The 23,993-nt window shown below is 35.4% G+C and overlaps 1 protein-coding gene across 6 annotated transcripts in view; it reads right to left on the reverse strand.

Moving 5' to 3' along the window:
* Positions 1-23,993, reverse strand: part of LOC109417777 (uncharacterized) — a 234,448-nt gene that overhangs the window by 94,486 nt on the left and 115,969 nt on the right. For all 6 annotated transcript variants that reach the window (XM_062850315.1, XM_062850316.1, XM_029853197.2 and 3 more), the window contains one exon: positions 15,457-15,560. In XM_062850315.1, coding sequence (XP_062706299.1) covers positions 15,457-15,560 — 104 coding nt within the window. The remainder of the gene's footprint in view (positions 1-15,456; positions 15,561-23,993) is intronic.

Here is a 23,993-nt window from a genome sequence, read left to right on the forward strand (position 1 = left end):
AGTCAACTACTAAAATACTTGGATTTAACACATATTAGATTGTAGGACATTCTCAACCTTTCCTCTTCGCTACCGAAAGCCTACTGGTTTGTCTAGTCTTAGAATCTGAGTAACTATCGTTGTTAATGACGTCACAAATAGTATCCCTAGCGAACAGATCTTCAACACAGTGAGTTTTACTATTATAGGAAGAGAGGGTGTCTAGTGAGTTCCTGCGCTATGTCATGATGCAATACTTGGGAGATTTCCATATTTTCCAGTGACGTAACTAGAATTGGGTGAGGCTACTCCCGAACAGGTGGAAATTCAATGAGTCTGGGAATTGCGATAACAGTTTTCCGGGAAATGTTCCATTCCGGAAAGTGGATTTCCAGGAAATGGGACATTCCGGAAAATGGGTTTCCGGGAAATGGGTCATTCCGGGAAATGTTTTCCGGGAAATGTCTTTCCGGAAAATGATTTTCCGGGAAATGTCATAGAATCAATATTTAGAAGAACTGGAGAATCCTCTGCAGGTAATTCTTGGAAAATTCTTCGAAAAATTATAAGGCTCAGATTCAGTAGTCATTTCTGCACAAGTTGCGGAGGGGTTCTTCGGAGTAATTCCTGAAGCATCATTGGTAAAATTTCGAAAAAATCCCACAATATCTGTGAAAAAATGCACCCTTTTCAGATACATTTGGAGGAATTCTTTAAACAAAAAACTCATACAAGAAGAACTCCTAAAGAAATTCCTAAGAAAAACTGCTGGAAGCATGGCTGGAGGAAACACCGATAATATTCCTGCAGGAATAGCTTCATAAAATTATAAAGATCGACGAAGGAAGAAAAATCTCGGAGGAGTCTACAGAATTCTTGCTGAACTATTACCGAAAAGGAATCCCTGCAAGAAAACCCCTTCCGCGGAAACTACAGACAAATCTCGTGAAAAAAATCTTGGAAGAGAGAATAACTGCTAATTAGGCGCAATATTGATGTGGTTTCCGAGGCGCTCAAATTTGGAAACCTTGGGAAACCATCTCTGATTTTAGCATAACAGCACAAAATGCAAGCAAGCCAATTTGCATTGGAAAATCAGAAGATCCAACGTGGGTTCACCTTCCCGTCTTTTGGATGGATGCTTTATGTAAACGTACCGTGAAACCGTTTAGCAATGGTACTGAGAAGACCACACAAAATCTGTACCCAAAATAATCGGGACACGGAGATACGGCTGCAATTTTGCAATGCAAATTGATTAAAAACTTTTTTATGTAGGTAAAACTAGAAAGAATATAGCGCATGATTAAAATAAGGATATATTTCTGATGATCATTTTGCCAGCTGGTTTTCAAGTTCCTTTGAATTATTTTCATAATAATTGGGCCAAACGGCATTCGGCCAAATGTGTAATCGCAGGGATTTATACCGAGGGAGGCCTATTGGTCGTTTCGGTGACAACACAACAATTGTACATACATTTCAGGAAGTCAGGAGACAGCTAACAAGTGAATATCACACCAGTTTCTTTCCTGAAGTAATACGGTATGGTGGCTCCGAGGAGGATTGGGGCCTATGTTAAAGATTGTTTAATGGGTTGGCGAGTCAATAGTAACTGAATTTGTTTTCTATAGTTTGTAATAGTTCGTATATTGACCAGAATACCATGTTTGAAACGGGTGCTATTGTGCCTAAAAACTGATTATAACTTGTATCTCAGCAGTCGGAAGAGTTCTAGTAATTGGTATAAAAATACATGAATATCGAACAGGCATATATTTTTAAGGAAAATTTTCCAGTATTTTGCACAGCAGAAATGCGGAACAGTTTTAGTCTTCAGACTCTAGTTTAATTTAAAAACACTTCACTAATACTTCACTTTTGCAAAAGAAAATAAAAAATGACTAACTCTTTTAAAGAAAACTAGAAAGGACGAGCAAATTCCTTTTAATTCTACTACTGTGCTTATCTTCGGACAGATAGGCCTATTTCGTCTGTGACTTACAGACTTCTTCAGTGTCAAGTGCTCGACTGAAGAAAACCTCGCATTCGTTGTGGTATTTATACTAGGAGTGTATGTGTAGGTACGTGTGTGGGTAAAAGTGTAGGTATAAAAATGTAGGTACAAAATTGTAGGTACAAAATTGTAGGTACAGATTTGTAAAAAAGGGGGTGTATCTACCTGTTAGAAAACAGGGTGTCAATAAGATACCTAAAGCTAGGAAAATTCCTACCGATTTGGTAGGTAGTCAATTGGTGTTTGTTGTGTTATTTTTTCCTGCCGATTTGGTAGGTAGTCAATTTGTGTTTTGTGTATTGTGTAATGTTTTGTGTGTGTTAGGTAAAAATTTAAACAGCCACGTGTATCCATTGCCCTGATCCTTGTTAAGTAGTTTTTTATTGTTTTGTTTGTAAATTTCTAAACTTTCTGCAACATCAAGTTTCCATGGGTTTGTAATGTGTCGTAAGAGTTTAATATTTGAAGTATTCAAAAAATGTCCTTCATTGAAAATATGTTCAGCAACTTTAGATTTAAAATGATGAATGAGTCCCTTGTCTGTGTCTTTGTGTGCTTTTGATACTTCCGTTATGTGTTCTTTGAATCGTGTGTTGAGTGTGCGTTTTGTTTGTCCTATGTATATTTTGTCACAGTGATTACATGTTACTTTGTAAACACCAGATTTTGTTAAGTTGTCCAACGGGTCTTTCGTAGATCCTAAGAGAGTTTGAAGTTGGTTAGCTTTGCTTGTGAAAACTAATTCAAAACCAAACTTTCTGAGAATTGGTCGGAGTTTTTTGGTGTCATTGTTGTAGTTCACAGTTATCCGTTTAAGTGTAGGTTCTGTCCGTGTCAGTGTAGTCAAAGAACGTCTGTATTGTTGTTGTGTCTTTTTGTTGATGAACTGTTGTATTGTTTGTTTTGTGTAACCGTTCAACTGTGCTGTTTCGAAAATGTAATTAAGTTCTTTCGTTTTTCCTGTTTCACTAAGTGGAAGTGTCTGCATTCGGTGTATCATGTGATTGAAGGATGCAATTTTGTGTTGATGTGAGTGATTTGATGAATTTGGAATAGTGCGTTGAGTGTGTGTCGGTTTTCTGTAAATTTCGAAGGAAAGTGTTGATTCTTGTTTTACGATGAGTATGTCCAAAAATGGTAGTTGGTTGTTCTGTTCAATTTCACAAGTGAATTCGATGTTTTTGTGTGCATTATTGATATTGTTCAAGATTTCAGGTAAAAGATGTTTCTTAACAATGCTAAACACGTCGTCAACGTATCTCCACCAGACTTCAGGAAGCTGTTTGTTGTTTTCTAAGCGTTTTTCCAAATTTGCCATAAAAATTTCACTTAAAAATGGAGAAAGTGGATTGCCCATGGGGGCACCATTAAGTTGTTTGTAGGTTTCATTTCTGAACGAAAAATAATTTTCTTCCATACAAAGTTTGGTTAATTTGATGTATGTACGAACTTTCTTAATCCAATCTGAATCTTCATATTGGTTCAGAAGCCAATCTTCTAGTAGGTTAATGGCCTCTTTAACTGGAATGCTTGGAAATAGTGATTTAACGTCGAATGAAACTAAAATTTATCGTCGTTAACGGATAAATTCTGTACTAGTTCTGTGAATTGTTCGGAATTCTTGATAGATCTACTGTGAAATTTTTTAGGCATGTTTTGGAATTCTTGTACTAAATATTTGGCAATTTTGTGTGTAGGTGAACCAATGGCTGAAACAATCTCACGCATTTCATTTCCAGGTTTATGAACTTTGGGAAGTCCTTTTATTCTTGGCAATGAAGGGTTAGATTCTTTCAGGCTTTTAATGACGCTTCCTAAAACTGGTGTAGACTCTTTGAGAGTTTTGTCAACACGTCTTACTAATCCTGGAAGAGGATCAGTACGTTGTTTTCGGTAAGGTCCATTTTGAATCTTGTTATTCATTATTTCATCATAGTCCTCTTTGTTCATGATTACTGTTTTGTTTCCTTTGTCAGCTTTCAGATAGAAAACTGGTTTCTGGTTAAGTTCTTTGATTATTTGTTGTTCTTTCAGGTGTTCTTTGTTCAATTTGTTTTGTTGTGTGTTTTGAATAGTGTTAGCTGTTTGTGTTCTGATTTCTTGAATCTGTGGTGTCTGTAAATTGTTCGTGTTGATAGCTGTTTCAATGTCGATTATGGTTTGTGTTGAATCTGGTTTAGAGTGTACTGCGTAGTTAAGACCTTTGTTGAGAAGGGTCAACTGTTCTTCCGTAAACTGTTCGGAAGAGCGATTGACCACTAACCCAGTTAGTTCTTGTGTTGTGTTTTGTGGTTGTGTAGAAGAACATGTAAACTTCGGATTTTGCATCTTTAATGCTTTAAGTTTTTTATCTAGTAATTTCCTTTTTCTTTCTGATTCACAAAATTCTGCAACTTTTACTTTTGTTAGAAAATTAGGGAAAGATTCAGGATAATCTTTCGCTAACTTTAAATGGAGAGAATAACATTCCAAAGTTTTCATGTTGATCTTGCTGTGTAGTTTTTTGATGCTTTCTTTGATGAGTGTTTGTTCAAGTGTCTTTACTATGTTGGGGTTTGTGGCTGTTTTAACTTTTACCTTGTGACTTACGGGAGTAAGCCTGTACTTTATACACTCCTTGAGAAACGCGATATCCTTGTGTAATCCTGCGATGGTCTTCTTCAACTCGATGAACTTATTCGGCTCTGACTTTGGCTTGGTTGCCATCTTTAGTTTTAGTCTTTCAAAATAAATTCTAGAAAAAGTTTTTGTCGAAATTTAAAAAAAAATCTCAGAGGACATCTATGTACTGTTAGCTTCGGTAACACCTGTAAAATTTATCTTCAAAAATATTAGCAATGGCAATTTTTTGAAATAGGTAAGGGCACAAATATCCATCTTCTCCGTAGTCTAAAGTTTACCAAAGACTGTTGAACATGCAAGCATAAATAATCATTTCTCAAGATTTATTTTAAACTATAGAATCCGCATGTTCTACGATTTTAAAATATATTTGTAAAAAGGTAGAATTGACTGATGTATTTTGCTAAAAGCCACAGTACGATCGGTGATTTGCCAAATCACTGAATATTTATGATAGTTTCAAATGGTGAAATTAATGTAAAGCTCTACCCTAACCCGTGTTTTTTCTAGGTTTGCATTTTCTGCCCGTTTACAGCATTTTGAAACTCGATAGCTTCCAATTAAAAAACTTTCTCTAGAAATTTGGATTTTTTGTCAAAAAATCAAGGATGTCTTTTTATAAACTTACCAATTAACTATCAGATACATTAGTTTGTTGCAAAAACTGTATTAAGATGATCGAAAGATGTTATATTCAGCTTTTAAGTCATCCCAAAAGAGTTGACATTGTTTCACTACACCGTAATATATTTGAGTTTTAAAAAAATCCCTATCTAACAGGCCATAACACCAGTTTATCAGATAGTAGGTTGGCTCTAGAGGCACTTTCTCCTCCATTTGGGAAATTTGTGCCATAACACCAGTTTACAAAACAAAACGAAAAACTTGAAACTATTAACGATCAATTTTTTTTCGAGCGCAAGCACGTGCTAATTTCGAAATTGTGCTTTCACTGAAATTTGTTTCTGTCAGGATTCGTTGGCTTTTCAATAGGATTACGGGACATTCAGATGCATTTCAGGGGATTTTAGAGCCTACTATAGGCGTTCCAAGGGGTTTCAGGAGCATTTCAAATTGCTAATAATGATTTCAAACGCGTTTCAATGGGATTTTGAAGGGTTCTGGGGCATTGCGAGGCATTTCAGGTCAGCGTAGTATCAAGGAATTTCAAGAACACTGAAGTACACTGTCAGCATAGGATGCGCATACTGGATAGCTTCGTGATTTTTACCTTGCTACATGATTGGAAATCTTATTAAACGCTTCATGCAAAAAAAAAACACGATCAGAACTGACCGTAATTACATTCGGCATCACCCTAACTCTCAGTGTGTGCAATCTGCACACGCAATGCAATTATAATGATGCATAACTTTCACTCCATTTTCATCTGTTCAACAACCAGATCTTACTTACACGCAGCGATGCATCAGCTGCGGACCTGAGCAGGTAAATGGGAAAGGTCAGGTAAATGAGTGCATGCCTCCATAATCGTCCAGTCCAGTCCATGCGTATAGTCGTAGTCTTCATCGTCATCGTCGTCCACCCGTCCGTCCGTACAAGGAAGTGGAAAATTGCGTTTATCACGCTGCTGTTACGTTACAATATGTTAATGGTACCGGGCTGGTAGGTACCTACCACCATCCAGATGTACGTGATTTGTTGCGATCGGCTGCAGCCCGGAAAGGAAGCAAAGTGACATAACGTGGTCAATTATTGGCTCTCGCAAGTGTGTGTCCTGCGCTCTTACTTTGAGTTTGTCATACGTGTGTAAGTCAGGAAACGTATGTAGAATGATGTAATTGACTGCGAGTTTTATTTCCGTTGAAATGTTTCTTTTATTACCTAAGTACTGGTTCGTCCGTCAGACTGTGCATTCGAGTATCACAGAACAAAATTTCCCTCCTCGCTCTGTCCTCTACTTGGCGTAACATCCCAACTAGGAGTAAGCCTGCTTCTCAGAGTTCTATGTTAATAACTGAGAGCTTCGTCTGCCAATCATCATTTTGCACGAAGATATTCCACGCTCATGGAAGTCAAGCAAATTTCCATAACAAAAAGATCCTGGACCGACCGGGAATCGAACCCGTCACCCTCAACATGGTCATGCTGAATACCCACGCCTTAACAGCTATGGTTGTACAGGCGTCATTCGATCAAAATGTTCGACCATTTTAACGTGAATTTTAACCTAAGCTAATTCTTTCCTCAATTGCAAAAAACGATATTACAAAATTGTTATACTGAATTTGATTAACAAATCGTTGTCCACGATCACCGTCGTTCGTAACAGCTTAATAGGATCAACGGTTGGAACAAATCTTCAGTCCCTTCAACCGACCCACTACTGCCGTAAAGTGATTAACAGGTAAAATTACCTGAATATGCAACCGACTTGCACTAAATAAACCCAACGAAGCGCGAGAGCAGCGCGCGCATACAATCTTGCATTCGTAACAAATTATGCAACTCATTTGGCGGGTGCTGGTGCTGGTGCCCAAGGAAGCCATCAACAACGGTTTGTAACAACGGACAAAAACTGCATCAAAATCTACTTGTGGGGACTGCACCGGTCGAGCCGACGACCGTAGCCATGTTACAATGTTGGCAGATTTAGCTCAAACCCTTGGGCAATGTAACACGATTAAGCATCAATCTCGTGGAAATCTTAAGGTAGCGAATGATTCATCCGCCATTAGGGGCCTTAATTCGAGCGATTTTCAATCTTGCCGGTATGGCGCACGAAGTCGCGTCATAAATGAGTGCACCAGCTAATTAGGCATTCAAGTTGCATGGAACTGATGCAGACGCCAAGCGAGAAATTTATGCGACTGATGGATAAGGCGGGCATCGCTGCACCGAGTGGAAACAAGTTGAGTTACAAAACAAAAATTAAACAAATCGCTGCATTTTTTAAATATTTAAATAAAAAAAAACAATAACATTATTTTGATTCCCTTTGAAAATACTTTCAAATTTATCGATTATTTTGGTTTCTTCTGAGTAGATTCTATATTGCCACATTTTTAGTAGGATTCAAAATACATATCAGATGTAGTTTTCGTGAGGTCTTCACAACATTTCTGAATTGATTGGATTATTCTGAGAATCTTTATAGAAGCTTATCTAAACGCTTCCTTAAGTATTCATAAAGGAATTCCTTCAGAACTACTTCCGCAAAATGCTGTAGTACTTTCATAGTATCCTGAAAAACATTATCAAATTGTTTATGTAGAAATTTTGCTGAACAATCCTCAATATGCTTTCCCAGGAATCTTAAACAAGGGTTTCCCGTGAAGCTCATGCAGTTCTTTCTTATGGATTTTCTTCAAAAACGTCTCCAGGTTTTCCGTGAGCTTTATTTAAATATTTCCATGGAGATTAATTCGAAAGTACTTCCTCAGATCCCTACAGATATTTTACTGAAGATTTTTTCAGAAGCTTCTTCGGGGATTCTTTGAAATTATCTTGCTTAAATATCTTCTGATTTTTTTTTTCAAAAATGCTTGCGGAACTTCATCAGAACCTTAGAGATTTTTTCAGGAATTTCCACTAGGTATTCCTTCAAAAGATCTTTCATTTTCTTTTTTCTTTGAAGAAGAAGGTTTCTCCAAGAATTTCGTTGGAAACTTCTTCAAGGATACCTGCAGAAAGTGTACTAAATATACATTCATTGATTTTTTTAGAATTTCTTAAAAAATTGCTTGAAAAACTACTGGAGGAATTCTTGAAAAAATAGAGGAATTTTTAAAAACAAATCTTTGAATAATCCCTTAAAACTCCTGATGATATTTTTGGATATTCATAGGAAAAAATCCTGAAAATTTTCTGGAGAGATTCCTGAACAAACTTTCCTGAATCAATTCCTAAAGTTATTTCTAGAGGATGAATTCCCGAAAGAACATCTGAAAGATTTCTTGAAGAAATCTCTCAATTAATTTATTTTTACAACTTCTCCAAGGACAACTTAAAATAAATCTTTTCGGGTTTTTGAGAAATTCATTCAGAAACATGTCCTATTCATTTTTACAGGAATTCCCCTTGAAATATCTCAGGAGTTTTCTGAGGATCTTTATTGAAACTTTTCTGAGCGCATCATTAGCTATTTGTAAAGGAATAACTTCAGAAAACGTCCACAGAATGCTCCAGAAATACTTTCAGAAGATTTTGGAATATATTATCAAAAGGTTTCTCCGGTAGTTTTTCCCTGAACAATACTCAATATGCTTTCCTATAAATCTCAGCAAGGGTTTCCGCAAAGCTCCTCCAGTAATTTCTTCAGATTTTTCTATAGAAACTTCTCCTAGGTTTCCTTCATGAGTATCCCTGTGGTTCAATCAGATATTTTCATAGAAATTTGTTCAAGAGTTTCCTCAGATTGTTACAGGGTTTCAACTGGAAATTTCGTCAGAAACTCTTTAGGAGATTCATTCTCTCAGTAACTCTTGTTTAAATATTTCTCGCTTTTTTTTTCAAAAATTTCTTCCGGAAACCTTCAGGATTTCGGAGATTTTTGGCAAGAAATTTCAACAAAATATTTCTTCAAAAATTTTTCCGTTTTTTTATTCCTCTGGAATCATAAAGAGATTCTTTTGAAACTTCTTCCGAAGGTTTCTTCAAGTATTTTTTTTTTTAAATTTCTTCAAGAATCCCTGCAGGTACTGTATCAAAAAATTTTAGAAGTTTTTTTTTGGAAAAACTGTCAGAAAATTATCATGGAGAAATTTCTTAAAGCAATTCCTGGAGGAATCTCTAAAAAAAAAAAACTCCTTATGATGCCTTTAGATATTCGTAGGAAAAATTCATTAACATTATCTGGAGGGATTCCTGGACAAAATTTCCTGAACCACCTGCTGAGGTTCTATCCAGAGGTGAATGCCCTTGAGAACATCTGAAAAGTTCACTGATTCCTAGAGAGAGAAAATTGAGAAACTTCAGAAAAAATTTGGGAACTAATTTTAAGGAGACAATACTTGAGAAATTTATGTAAGGATTCCTAGCGAGTTCCGTGGAGGAATTAGCAAAGAAATCTTTCAAAAAATGTTTGCAGAAATTGAAGGCATAGGCACTGGTGGAGTTCTTGAAGAAATCTTTCAGCTTATTTATTCAGGATTCCTTGGGAATCCCTTGGAGGACTTTCTTAAGGATTTTTTAAAGAAACTACTGCAGATACCACTGGAGGAATCCTTAGAAGATTTGCTTTTACAATTTATTTCCAAAATCCCTGAAACTTCTGAAGGATATCCTGCAGAATCAAGAAAAAATTTATGAAAAAGTGCAAAAATAAAAAAACAACATTTTTTGAAAGATTTCTCGAATAAATACCTGAAAGGATTGGAGTTATTCGCTGCAGGTATTCAAGGAATAATTTATTTATTTTTTAATTCCTAAGAAAAGATTTCATATTAACTCCTGCAGGAATCGCTGAGAGAATCTTTGGATGAAGCGTCTGCGGAAAAAATCTGAAAGTATCCCCCAAGAAACATATGAATATATCCTCTGAAATTACTGGAGGAATACCTGCAGGAACTTCTGGAGAAACCCCTGTAGGAACTTCCAGAACGATCTCTTGAGAATTTTCTAGAGGAATTTCCAAACAAATGCATTCTCTCAAATTACTTCGAATACTTCGAAATAAATATTTATGTGAGAAATTTCTTTTGAAATTGCATTTTTTGAAGACATTATGGAGGACATTCTGAAGATTTCCCTCGAGAAATTCCCAGAAGAATTTCTTGAGAAACTTCTGGGAGAACTTACAAAGAAGTCCCAAAGTAAAACTCTTAGGTGAAATTCTTATAACATTTCTTGAGGAATTTATTCAGAAATTTTCCAAGAACTACATGCATATACGTCTTACTGAGAGTAGCATACATCGGGTATATATGGTTACTTGGATAGATATACTCATTTGGGATAGAAATTCTCTGTTGGTCCTTAGCATTTTGCCAAAAGCCTGCAAGGATTGATTGGTGCTGTTCTACTGAACTGTAGAAACTACCCGATCAAGGGTTCCCTAGGAAATTGGGAGTTGTTAGAAGACACGCCAAAAGAAATCTTTAAGAACATTCAACATCTAGTATAAAATTTAAACAATGTCTATATTTTTATTTTTTTAACCTCCAATTCTTATTTTTTATTTTTTAATGATAACGGTTATTGTAAAATTCTGTTTGGTTCAAAGAAAAAAATACATATTCTCATGAGAATTTCCTGGTAAAACATATTCACGGAACTTTTTCGATACTTTTTATAAAAAAACGTGAAAGAATAGAAAAATTCAAAAAAAAAGAAAAAATATTTCTCGAGTAAAATTTGAGCAGTTTTGTAAATAAGTTGTTTTATCATTTCCTTTATATATTTCCACCGTAGCAGATTTTCCCGTTAAAGCCCGTTTAAGTTGAGCAATTTTCCTAGCACTAGCATAGACTTTAAACATCCTCATCTGTTCATCTATTCATTTTACAGTGTAAGTTTTAGTATTTCCAAAATTTATTCGGGCATTAACTTTTTTCGCAGTCTACAAGAATCTCCTGTTAATTTTTGTATTTTTTTTTATTTTAAATAATTGCTACAAAAATTGAAGAAAATATACTCCGCAGCTTTTTCTGCGTTTTCTGGAATCAACAGCCACATTTGATTGAAGCCCTTAATATTTGAGACAATTTTGCAGAGATTAGCCAAATATTTTTTTCAAATGTTTCCAAAATATCCAGTTTTTTAGAGATTTGTAGAGATCTGTGAAATCAAAAGAAGGCGTTCAGTATTTACATACAGTTTCGGGTATTCCCAAACAAAAACAAGAGGAATTACGTCTGAAACTAGAACGGCGTTTCCACCAGATAGATTAAGGATATTCAGTAGAAATTCCCTCAGGATTTTGACCACAAGATATAAAAAGCGGGATATAATTCAGCAGGTAATCCTACAATGTTTCCCAATATTTTCGAAAAAAAAATGATCCGTGATCAGGTTTTTTGATTTTTTTTTTCAATTCCGCAGTAAAATATACACAAAATTTAAAAAAAAACGGTTGGAAAACTTCCAAAACCAGTTTACACAAAAGAAGAACTACTCAATCCTTAGAACTCCCATACGAGATAAAAACTTCGTACGAGATTCCTTCGGAAATTCTTCCAGGTACTCCTCTGATTTCCTTCAGAGGTTCCTCTGTGAGTTTGTCCACGATTTTTTTAGCATGGATTTTTTCGAGAATTTCTGTTAAGGTACCATTACACTGTTTGTCACTATGCCCAATATTTACCATCAAGGCTCGACATTTATCCAAGGTTGCTATGATTCAAGTTATGTTGGTCATTTGTTGGGCTTGTTTGGCCAAATATTTGCCATGTCTAATGGAACCTTAAGAAAATTCATAGATATCTTTAATCTGTGATTTTTTTCAAGGGTTTATTTTATCGTTATTGTTATTATTTTAATATGGAGCCCCATAAGAGAATTCTTAGAAATCCGTCTAGAAATAGCATTTGTCAGCATTTTTTTTTGCAAAAAGTTCCGTCAACAATGCTTTTAGAAATTCCTCCAGAGATTCTTTCAGAATTTCTTCCAATGAGTCCTTCTGGAATCCTTCCAGGGACTCCTTCAGAAATTGGTCCAGTTATTTCTTCAGAAAACCTCTGGGAATTACCTCGGAGATTCTTCAAGGCATGATTTCAAACATTTCCACAAGAATTCCTCAAAAAATTCTTCTTGGCATTTTCTAAGGGATTCCTTCGATTTTTTTTCCGGAAATTCTTCAAGAGACTCATATTTTAGCGATTCCTTTGTTAGTTTCTGTAGGAATTGTTTCTGGAATTCATACAAAGTTCTACAAATTCCTTCGACATACCATTTTCTAGCGCTTCCTTTACGAATTTGCCTGAGAATTCCATCTGAAATCACTCTAGTGATTGGTTTGGAATTTTTTTCGGATATTCTTTCGTAAATTTTACGGGTTTTGTTTCTTCAAGACTCTTTCAAGGATTATTTCCTCCAATGATTCCTTAAGCGATTTATTCGCGAATTCTTTCAGGAATTCTTGATTTCTTCCAGAGATGCCTTCAAGCTTTCATCCTCCAGCAATTCCTTCAAAAATTCTTTCGGAAAGTCCTCAAGTGATTCCGCCAGGAATCGGGAGCTTTTACAGATATTTTTAAATTTCTATTTTCGTGAATTCCTCCTCCAAATTTCTCAAAGGGGTCCTTCAGGAATTCTTATGGTGGGCCCTTAGGATTCCTCCGAAATTAGATATTCCAATGAATATCAAGGAATGACACGCCAAGATGAAAATGAACAAGAAATATTCTGTCCGCCCAGAAGCTTAGGTTGGAATCTTTCTTCTATTTCATATAGGAGCATTCTGTGGACAAGGCATTTGCAGCACCCTACTCAAGTAATGGGTTTAAAAAAGGTTTTGTGACAAATTTCATGAATTCAATAAATGAAAAATATTTTTTTAAGGATGGCTCAAAATTTACCATTTGCCTCGAAAAACCATAAGCCTAAACCGGTGATACGTTTAAATAATGTAGATAACGTAGTTTCTTGTTAATAAACGTTCAAAATTTCATTCGATTCGGTTCACTAGTTTCGAAGATAAGTCAGTTTAGAAATCAGTTGTCAGAAATAGCGTTTTACGAGAATGGTTCTAACTTCGTGAAATATTGACCAATCGAGCAGACATTTGTACCTATCATGCAAATATACAGCCATTCCATAGAAAAACGATATAGTGCAGCTCCGATTGTCGTGAAACTTTTTTATTTCGTCATTCGGATGACCAATTTTCAGATGGGGTTATCCTAAAAAATCAAGGTTTTTAAAAATTAAAATTAATAAAAAAAAATCATAACTTCTGAACCAGTTTATCGACTTTAAACTTCTTTTTCATTGTTTGAAAGCTATTGAATTCAAGTTTTCAGGAAAACTGAAAATAAAAGGGCAAACTTCCCCATACAAAACATTTTTTTAATTTGATAATATTTTGAATCCTTATACATGTATGGATATCAAAAACACCACTGCCGTAATTCTGCAAAGTGACGTAAGCGACATTCAAAATGTCGATATTTTTTGGTATATTATATATAATATCTAGTGTAAAAATAACACTGTGGTATGCCTGCTATATTAGAATGCAAGATCTAATCGTAATCTATCATCTATGGAAAGAAACTTAGAGGATGAGCAAGAGTTTTATGCATAATAATTAAAAAATGGGCCAAAACTATCAATGTCGCTTACGTCACTTTGCAGAATTACGGCAGACCAGGAATCACTCAAAAAAGCAATACAAGGCATAGTTTTACGAGAATTTACAATTTTAGGCAACTTTAGAGCAGCTAATTTGAAATTATATGACTCTCTATATTCAAAAAATCATATCTCAAAAACTAAAAAAACATACATCTCTGATTTTTTTATGTTTCGCCAAATTTCATGAATTCTGATAAAACTATAAAACCAGGATACCTCTTTGGTCCCGAGACCGTGAAAACGTAAAGAAAACTAATATATTTGCATATGTTTTGCATAAAAACACGATTTTCCCATTTACCGCATTTTTCCTGAAAACTAGAATTCAAAAGCTTTCAAGCAAAAAAAAGTTTAAAATCGATTAACTGGTTCAAAAGTTATGATTTTTTGAAAAATTTTAGTTTTTAAAAACCTTGATTTTTAGAACCACCCTATCTGAAATTTACTCACTCTAATGACGAAATAAAAAAAGTAAGGGTCTAATTATTTTCGAAGAACTACGAACCCACCAAGTTTCACGACAATCGGAGTTGCACTATATCGTTTTCCTATGGAATGGCTGTGTATAAATAGGTTGACAAACAGTCAAAGTTTGTGATTTTTTTTACGAACTCTATGAAAAGTTACAGCTTGTTGAACTTTTTTGTGAGAGAAAAAAAAGTCGCCTATTCCAAACATTTTAGCCACCCGCTGTAGTTTACCGAGATCATTTTTTGAATTTAAGTTTACACACATTGAGTTAGATTTAGCTTTTGATTAAATGAAAGATGAAACATGCATACATGTACTTCTAAAGAATTATATTACTCTGGAGAGTATCGGCATAGCAAATTAAATGTAATACACAAAAATATCATACACTGAGCCACTTTTACTTTAACTTGTATACCAACAATGTCGCTTAAATGTTAATGCAATTGAAAACAGTAGAGCAGAGACAGTAGCGTAGCAAATTTGCCAACATCAAAGAGTCGGCGGTGATTTCTATTGATCCACAAACAACCCACTGAAACATAAAGCATAAACACCCCGCACAGTTCGCTTCGAGAGCTAATTGATTTACAACTCAAACCCCACACTCTTTCCCAACCAGAGTGAATTTTGTTTCGAAACCGAGCACAAATCAGCCTAATCCGATTAGCTCGAGTATAGGAGCATAACAATAATGAAAGATGAAATTTCATGACTGCTGAGCAACTCAAAAAAAAAAAAATGGGATGAAAATAAGAAAAAATAAACACAAAACGGTTACACGGTTTCAACTATAAGCTAAATGGTTTGAATTGAGCGCAACGAAAAAAATAACGCAACAAAATAAAAGTACGAATCGAAACGAAAGTGAAAGAGATACGCTGGTGTGGTGTGGAGTGGTGAAATGCCAAACAGCGACACAACAACAGCAACCGCACAAATGTGAGGAATATATGGGGTATGGCTCAACGTGAACGCAAAAAAAAACGAAACAAAAAACAAAATCATATAAAAACAACGGCTGCTGGGTTTGAGGTTTTTCGATATATGGTAATGGGAGATTGTGAGTGTCGGAGTGTATGTAGTAAGAAAGCAGCAAACCACCTACTTACCTCGATCTTTGCTGGTCGACGGTTCGTCGGTGATGTCATCCTGGTTGAACTCGTTCCGCACATCCTGGATCGCAGCCAGCTCGTTCAACCCAAAATTTTGATCCCTGGAAAGTGGAGATAGAAGGAAAGTCGTGAATCAGTATCTCCGGGAGAGAAAGGCGAAGTGAGCTTAAGAGTGACAAAAAAAGTTTAAACTACCGCAGGAGTGGATTGATTGAGGATTGCAGAGGAGTGGTTTAATCTGCGGTCATCACCATCGTTCAAGTGATTGACCTCCTTTTGGAGACATGCATTCCGACAAACGGGGAAAGTACTGTTTGAAGAAACTGGAAAACCATACACCATAACAAAAGTGAGACTCTGGACCAAAAAAAAGTGGGTGAAACTGGATAGATTTTTTTCTTAATTTGCATGGAAAACACGAAACTTGATTCAATGTTTGCACCATGGCAGTTAATCATTTATTGCAAGTCTCTACACAACAACAGGACTTCAAGTTATTGTTAAGGCTCAAGCATCCGTCATCATTTTTCGGAAAATAAAAAGCAGTTTTCTCGCCGCAAATCAAATCTAGGATCATGAAAATATATTCACTGCATTATATTCCTCATGTGGAGTACAGTGAATATATTTTCATAGCAAAAACTTTTGTTTTGAACGAAAAAACTGCTTTCAAATGTTTGATGATGACGATGATTTCAATGACGAAAAGTTTAACGTTAAAGTTTTCAAAACTTGGTTTTGATGCATTTTACAAATTTACATTTACAATGCATTTTACAAAAATGGGCGACACTATTCCCCTTTTGAGCACACGGTTCATTTAAATAAAAAATAATTTCAGAGGCTTTTCATTCATTTTTTTAAAGTTTTCTGGTGTGTAGTGTATTTTGAATTGTTGGATTTCCCTAAATTTTCAAGAATACATCGTATTTTGAAAATGAAGAGACTTGCTCTCCTAATCCACACTTTGTACTAAAATAATAATTATCTGACACATTTTATTTTTGGATATACTAGATATCCAAGAACATAGAGGCAGGCTTCAAAAACCTATATTATTTTCTTGTATATCCCTTTCGTGACGAACCGATACAATTGTGCTGTTGAGCGGTAACAGTTTTGCATATGTTTTCCATCTGTTTAGACTTTGTTTTATATGATGTAAATTGAAAAAGTTTTATCTGTCGCATATTTTTTTATTTCCGATTTATCTACGTAGTCAACGCTACAAGATAAAGAGTGGTTCTTTCAAATGAGGAAACATATTTTTTGGAAAATCTAAGAGCTCTGGAGAGCCAAAGTTGAGCAATTTTTATGGACATTTCACTTTTTTGCGCTCCGTTATGAAAGGGATATCGCAGGGGGTGGCCAAAATGTTTGGGATAGGCACCTTTTCTTTATCACACAAAACAGTTGAACATGCTGTAACTTTTCATAGAGTGCATCAAACATTTTAAAAAAATTGTATGTTCAGCAATCTAACTGATCATCATTGGTACAAAATTGAGCTTGATTGGTTGATCTTTCGCGAAGCTAGAACCGTTCTCGTAAAACACAAGGGATTTTTTTTTACTACCGACCTTTGACGCCAAAATGGAATCTTTCACCGTTTTAGAGATATAGCCGAAAAACCAACGGTGAGTTGCTATATTTTCATAGGAAGCCATCTACAACAGCGGCCGTTCACTTGTTGCAACATATTTGCTTTGCAACGAGCAAATGACATACGTTAATTACAACGTAACTTTGACACTAACGTGCATCGGAGTGCTCTGATAGCACATATATGATACTTGAGTGCCTTTTTAATGCTTTAAATAGTCATGTTTTGTTATGATCGGGTTTCCAACTAAAATGTTTTTTTAAATAACAGGTTAACAACGAGCTAATGCCACTAGTGAGGGTGAGATTACTTATGACTCTCAAACCCTATATATTTTCCATTTCAATTCAAGAAACAAAGAAAACTATTAACGTTAACGTTATAAATTATATACTACACAGCATAATTTCTGAAAATTATAACCGACGAAAAAAAAAACTACATGCGAATTTCTATCTTATGAGAGTTTTTCCGGCTACGCAGTCTTTAATAAACTAACGACGTTTGTTGTTATCCCAACGTTTCGACGCTTGGTGGGCGTCTTCCTCAGGGGGTACTAAAATTTTAGATTTATTATTTGTTTGAATTAGTTATAAGTGGGAATGTTTGGTTTGTGTGACTTACAATACTTGTGTCGTTATTTGTCTAATGTTTTGTCTAACTCTAACTGTCGGGTATGTTGAATTTTGGTACATGCTGTGAATTTAAATTGTGTTCCATTATAAAATAGTTCACATTAATCTACTATTGAATCTTACACTTTAAAATCTTTAACTTTTTTCACCGCACAACTTGTAACACTGGCAATGGCGCAATTTTTCTTAACTTGTGGAATGGTTAACATGCCCTATTGGAGAAATTGAGTCCCTCTCTTCTATACTGGTTCTAGTAGTTTTGTTGCGCTCATCTTTACTTTTGATGTCGTGCAACACTGCTGCGTATGTCACACTGAGTCTGTCTATATCTGTACGTCTATTGACTGTGTGGTTCGTGTTTGTGATGTGACACATCTCTAAAAACGGTAGTGTGGAATGTCTGTAGCTATGGTCTATAATTTGTGTTTGTTCTAGATTGAATCTGTGGTCTGTCTCTACGCAATGCTGTATTAGCGCTGTTGTCGTTTCTATCAGCGATGTTTTGGCTATTTCTGTGTTGGTATTGTTGTTATTGATTAGTTTTTCTAATCTGTTTATATTGGATCGGTGGCCTGATAATCTTTTCCTCAAAGTGTTAGTGGTCATTCCAATATAGCAACTCTCGCACTGATTGCACGGTATTTTGTATATGATGTTGCTAACATCATCTTTGTTTACCGGGTGCTTTACCCGTGTGTGGTAATTTTTTACCACACGGGTCTGTTTTGTTGCGATTGCTATATTGGAATAGTCCCTAGCCAAAATTTTTATAATTCGTTGAGAAAGTGCCGGTATGTATGGTATAGCTCTGTAAATTTTATCGTTATTTGTTATTTTAGATTGTTCTGTTGTGGCTTCGCTAATGCTGGATGGATCATTGATGCTGCGGTTCGGATCTGCTGATGTTTGGTGGTCGTTCAATTACCAGTTTTCTATCTTATTTAACTTAATTTCACATCAAATAGATTCTTGTATGGAATGTTGTACGTTAGCTTCATACTGAGATACAGCTTGCTCTCATTTATAAACTGATGGAAAATGTGTGCGATACGAAGAGGTTTTTTTGTTACAGGTTAAATGATATAAAATTTTTAACTGTGTAAGTAACAAAAATGCTTTGTTGTGTAGTATTTTTTGATTATAATTCTTTTATTTCGTTCATAAATAAAGAAAGCATTCTACAAGTTTTCAAAAGATATAGTTAAGGATCTAATACTGATCCATGGAGCTTCGTAAATGCACAGAATGTTAATAAACATAAGGACGTTAGAGGATTTCTTGAAATTAAACATTTACTCGGCATCTTAGAGCATCAAACAATTTAAGACAATAATTTAATCATTTGAACCATCCACCAATTCATTGGTTGATTCAAATATATTATGGATAGTAGAAAAAGCTGTCATTCGAATAGTTTGGGTCGTTTATGTTCTTGTTTGGCGTTTGCATAATACCGTCATGTAGTTCATGATTGACCAAACATTGTTTAATAGATTGAAGTTTTTTTTTTACCAAACTTTTATTGATAAAGATACTAAAGTGTACGCCAATCAATTCGTTTGTCATGATAGTTCTCAAAACTGATGAAGTCTTTTTGACATCAAATCGTTAGTTAGAAAAAAGTGAAAAAGTGATCTTACATTTCAGTGTTTTTTTTATTAATAAATGTCAAAACTTACTTTAACGGTTATCATCGACCCTCGAGCGTACCGGGCTGCCCAAGGGGCTGCCTCAACTGTTGTCAACTTAGTAGCTCTATACCAAACTCGGTATTAATCTTAATGTTACCATTGCTAAACATTATTATCATCCTAGTTATCATCACTGTTGCAACTGTGTCGCTTCTTAGTACAGGATAAGCTTGGCTTAAACCAACAATGTTTTATCAGCGCATTAAGAAGTTCTAGGCATGGTAAACATTTGGTTTAAATTTGTTGCCCGTACTAAGAAGTACATGTTTGTTCCTCTCATCTATGGTATATATCTTTTAATAGTTTTTACCCAAGGAAGGTTTATGAGGCAAAAAACATGGAAAAATTGAGAGATTTGGAAATTTGATCTTCCATACATTTTGTGACCGGGGACTTGGTCTTGGATAGAAACTTGAAACGTCAAAAAACGCAGTAGGCATGACAAAATTTGCCGGGTACAGCTAGTTTCAAGTATAATTATAATCTTTGCGAAACTTTGATGGTGCAGTGAACAGGATTGGCCACTAGGAAGCGACCACGAACCGAATCATCTAATAGAACGGAAACCCCAGGATCGATCTTCAAACAAGCGACCCCGAACCACGAATGAACACCAGGACGACGACAGAGCCAAAGTAACCACCCTACATCCGAACCAGCGTATCCCCGAGCAAGAAGGTTAACAATCCGTCCAACTCCGAACAAGCGTGTCATCCTTCGGGACCTTCCGCATCCTTCCGAGCCAGCGCGCTATGTATTCAAGCCGGTTCAGTGATCCCTCCAAATCCACGGCCCGAGGCGCGGCCTTTGTTAGTGACAGAGTGTTCAAACTCCGTACCAGCGTGGTCAGTAACTTCACATTACGCAGAGTAATAGCCCTGAAGTGTAAGGAGTGTATCGTAAAGTAGCTGAAAATGTTTACAATAGCCTCAAAAATAGTTTAATACAACTTTTGAGTAATTTTATTTTTGAAGATACTGTAAAAATCCTTGAAAAAAGAAATGCATTTTATGATTTCCTAAAAATGCTCATTTAACTGGGTTTTTAACCTAGATTACTAAAAACATGTTTCTAAAATTTTGCACACCTTCTAAAAAAAGAAATTGCGAAAAAAGTTCGATAATGTTCGAAAATTGTTATTTTTTTTGTGCAAATATATTAATTTCCAGAATGCTTATGATATAGGAAAATTTTTTTTCAAGAAAAATCTCCACTGCATTTTAGCGCAATTCTTAAAAATGGAAAAAGACCATTTTTGAGCAATCCCTTTTGTCTATGCTCCTCCAAATCATGTTTACGCAAATAAAAAAATACATAAAATGAAAAATTCGCATATTTTAAAATAGGATATGTTTTTTAATTCATGGACGAGTAAGTTAGAGCAAAAAATGGAATGTTATAACCTTTTAAGATATTAAAAGCAGAACTTCAAAGTTTGACCACAAAATAGACGTTTTTTTGGAGTGGACCATTTTGTAGATATTGGAGATTTTTGTATCAATAATATGAATTTTGAAAATCGGTGTTGAATGATATGTTATGTGTACATAACTGTCAACAAGCATCAATATTTTCCAGATTTTTTATCGTACAAATTTTATTCGCTACAGATTATTGAAATGTTGAAAATTCTTAACAAAATTGCATTTTGTGCAAATTTTTATTTTGTGAGGTGTATTCATTTAACCATATTTGTAATAATACTAAACATTTTTCAATTTTTTCTTTTCCAAGCTGTTCTAAACTTAACTATATTGTGAAGATTTCATAGAAGAACCGAAATAAAAATACCAACCCAGCTTCGAGATAGCACATCCTGAACATTTTCAACTACTTTCCTATACACTCCTTAGACCAAGCCCACTCGTGGGCTTCATACTACACACGCAACAGCACGTCGTTAACGATTTTTAATTTCGTTATCCATCCATTTTCGCACCGGTCGTTCGTTTCCATGTGAGTAAAATAATGACCGGTCGCCTTTGCGCACCGGTGGTCTCTATTTTATCCGTACCATCGGTTTTTTGCACTTCTGTAAATCATCGCAATATTTTGTGTATTTCTATGGTGTTATTGCAAATCTTATTCAGTATAATAATCTGTGCTCATATTTTGAAAGAAGGGGTTTTGGATAAGACTGAAAACAGTTAGTAAAAATTCAACTCAAATAAATAATTCCCTTGGAGATTTGTACCAGTTTTGGTGCGTTTAAAGATATTATTTTCTCAATAATGTATGATTGTATTTAATCTCGGAATTCAAGCAATCTTTTTTTAAATTATGTGTTAGTTGCTTACTGTACGACTTGTAGGTTGAATTTTGATCTAAAATAATATCCATCTCTTCGATATCCATGTTGCCTTTCTCGCAAGAAATTTATCTGAATTTGAGTTTTTGAGCATCTTTTTAATAATTAGGTTTATTGAATAATTACATCCCTTGCATTTCCAACACATTTATAACGTAGTTGTCTCCTTTACAACTTCGCGTAGGTCAAGATTTTTGAATCCTGGTCATAGTAGAAGCTGTCTTCTAACAGTCTGCGATAAGTTTGCGCAACCTTTTTTCATTAACGTGTATTTTAACTTCAGCTTATTCTATACTCAGTCACAACCTTTTAGACACAGAGCATTACTCGGAAATCTTATTGCGATCCTTTGGATGCTGGTATATGAATATTTTGTTGGAAGCAGATTCTATGCGCTTGAAGTAGACTGCGTATTTGTCAAAGTACATAATGAGCCCACTCTCCTTTTTGGCACTTCATACAACAATTGATGTATTTTTACATCCAACACCTTGCTTTTTCTATAACGAGGAACCTACAATATGACAGTCCTGCACACCGCCTATTTTAATTGATGAAACTGGGCAGCTCGACTACATTTTTTTAGATTATTATCGATATGATTAAAGTTTGTTTTTACAAAAAAAAATACTGAAGTGTTTCTACGATATCTGAATTGAGTTAGGTACAGTCAAAGCATCTTTGTAAAGTCGTAACTACTCTTATCTAATTTTATACATACGCAGCCAGTACGGAATCACCCTCGAATCACCCTGGAAAGCAATCGTGTTACTTTTCTTGTCAATATTGATGCTTGCAGCATATCATAGATATGGCACATGCATCAAAGCGGCCAGGTCGCGCAAAGACGATTCTTCGAAATACTTGGAGTACAGAATATTTTCTTTCGGCAAGGTACTTCTCGAATTTACAGGGGAGGAAGGATGCGTGGATATATTGTACCAAACGATTTAGATAACATGTTGATGAATATGTTTTAAATATATGAAAATGTGGATAAAAGAGCTGTGAATAAATGTGTAATATTGGAAAGATCTCCCCAATTGTTGGGTTGGTTTTATAGATCTAATGTCGAACCTCCTATTCTGTATGATCGGTGTTATTCGCATGGGGTCTTCGCAGATTTTTTTTTTCTGCTATGCTTTATTGTTTCTACAAGGGTGAAGTTACCCATTTCACACACTTTCTTCCTAATGTCTCGTTTATTTAATTCGTATTTTTAAATTTATATTTAATAAACCACCCACTGACGACCACCATTTTCAAAAACAGCAATCACACCAAAACTCCTTTGCCTTTTTCGAAATATTCACGACAAAATGAAAGGCGAGGCACAGCTCTTTCAAAGCGAGGGATCTCAGCCCGGAAAGTGAAGAAAGAAAACCTTGTGGTCACTTATTACCGTCAAATGGTATCTTTCCGGGTTAGAAAATACGCAAGCTTTACTTGCTGCGTAGCAACCCCGGCTCAAACATGTACGTGGTAAAATAGCAAAACTCACTGAATCACTATACATTTCTTCAAATATTAGTTTCGAAACGATCGGCCGAATCAAAAACTAAAGGTGTGATTATGAACAATCGTAACTATTTTATAAGAAAATCAATACATTTTCGTTATGCATGATCCTAAAATTGACGAAGAAGGAAAAACTTTATTCATAACATACTTAAGCAAAGCTTGTCAATTTAAACCTATTAGTTTTCTGCGTTTGTATTGTCACTCTATCACAATTGTATGTCAGACATTTTGTTGTGTTATTCGTGTAACGATCTATGATATTGTTTGGTTGAAAATTTCAAAGCAAGTAAAAATAAAAATTTTAAATATTTGATGCAAACTAAAATAAATTCCTAGCTATACAAAACAAGAAAATCATTCTCTAGAAACTATATACCTGGCAACAAATCCATACTCATGTTCTTTCGTCTCCTCTTTACGCTACCCAGAGAGCTAAACGCGAGAGAGCGCACGAGCCTACGGATAGAGACCGTACTTTGCGTGTCTCTATATTCTAAGCCCTGCTACGAACCGTACGTAAACTTTTCGCTTTCGAGCCCTACTTAGCAGCGACCGGTGCGGTTCGCTTCTTTGTTCGGGGCTCTACTTAACGTTAAAACGCTTGATTGAGCCCATGAGTGGGCTTGGTCTTATGGTGTTATTCCTTGCTGTGCTGTGCTTCCTTACATGCATCGCTCCTATATGGGGTGAGCTTCGCAGCATAATCGCCGTCGAATGCGATCGTCCGACGATATGAAACTTGGTAAGATATATGATTGCTTTGATTGAAATGCGTT

Source organism: Aedes albopictus, chromosome 2, assembly GCF_035046485.1.
Source record: "Aedes albopictus strain Foshan chromosome 2, AalbF5, whole genome shotgun sequence".
Taxonomy (NCBI): Eukaryota; Metazoa; Arthropoda; class Insecta; order Diptera; family Culicidae; genus Aedes; species Aedes albopictus.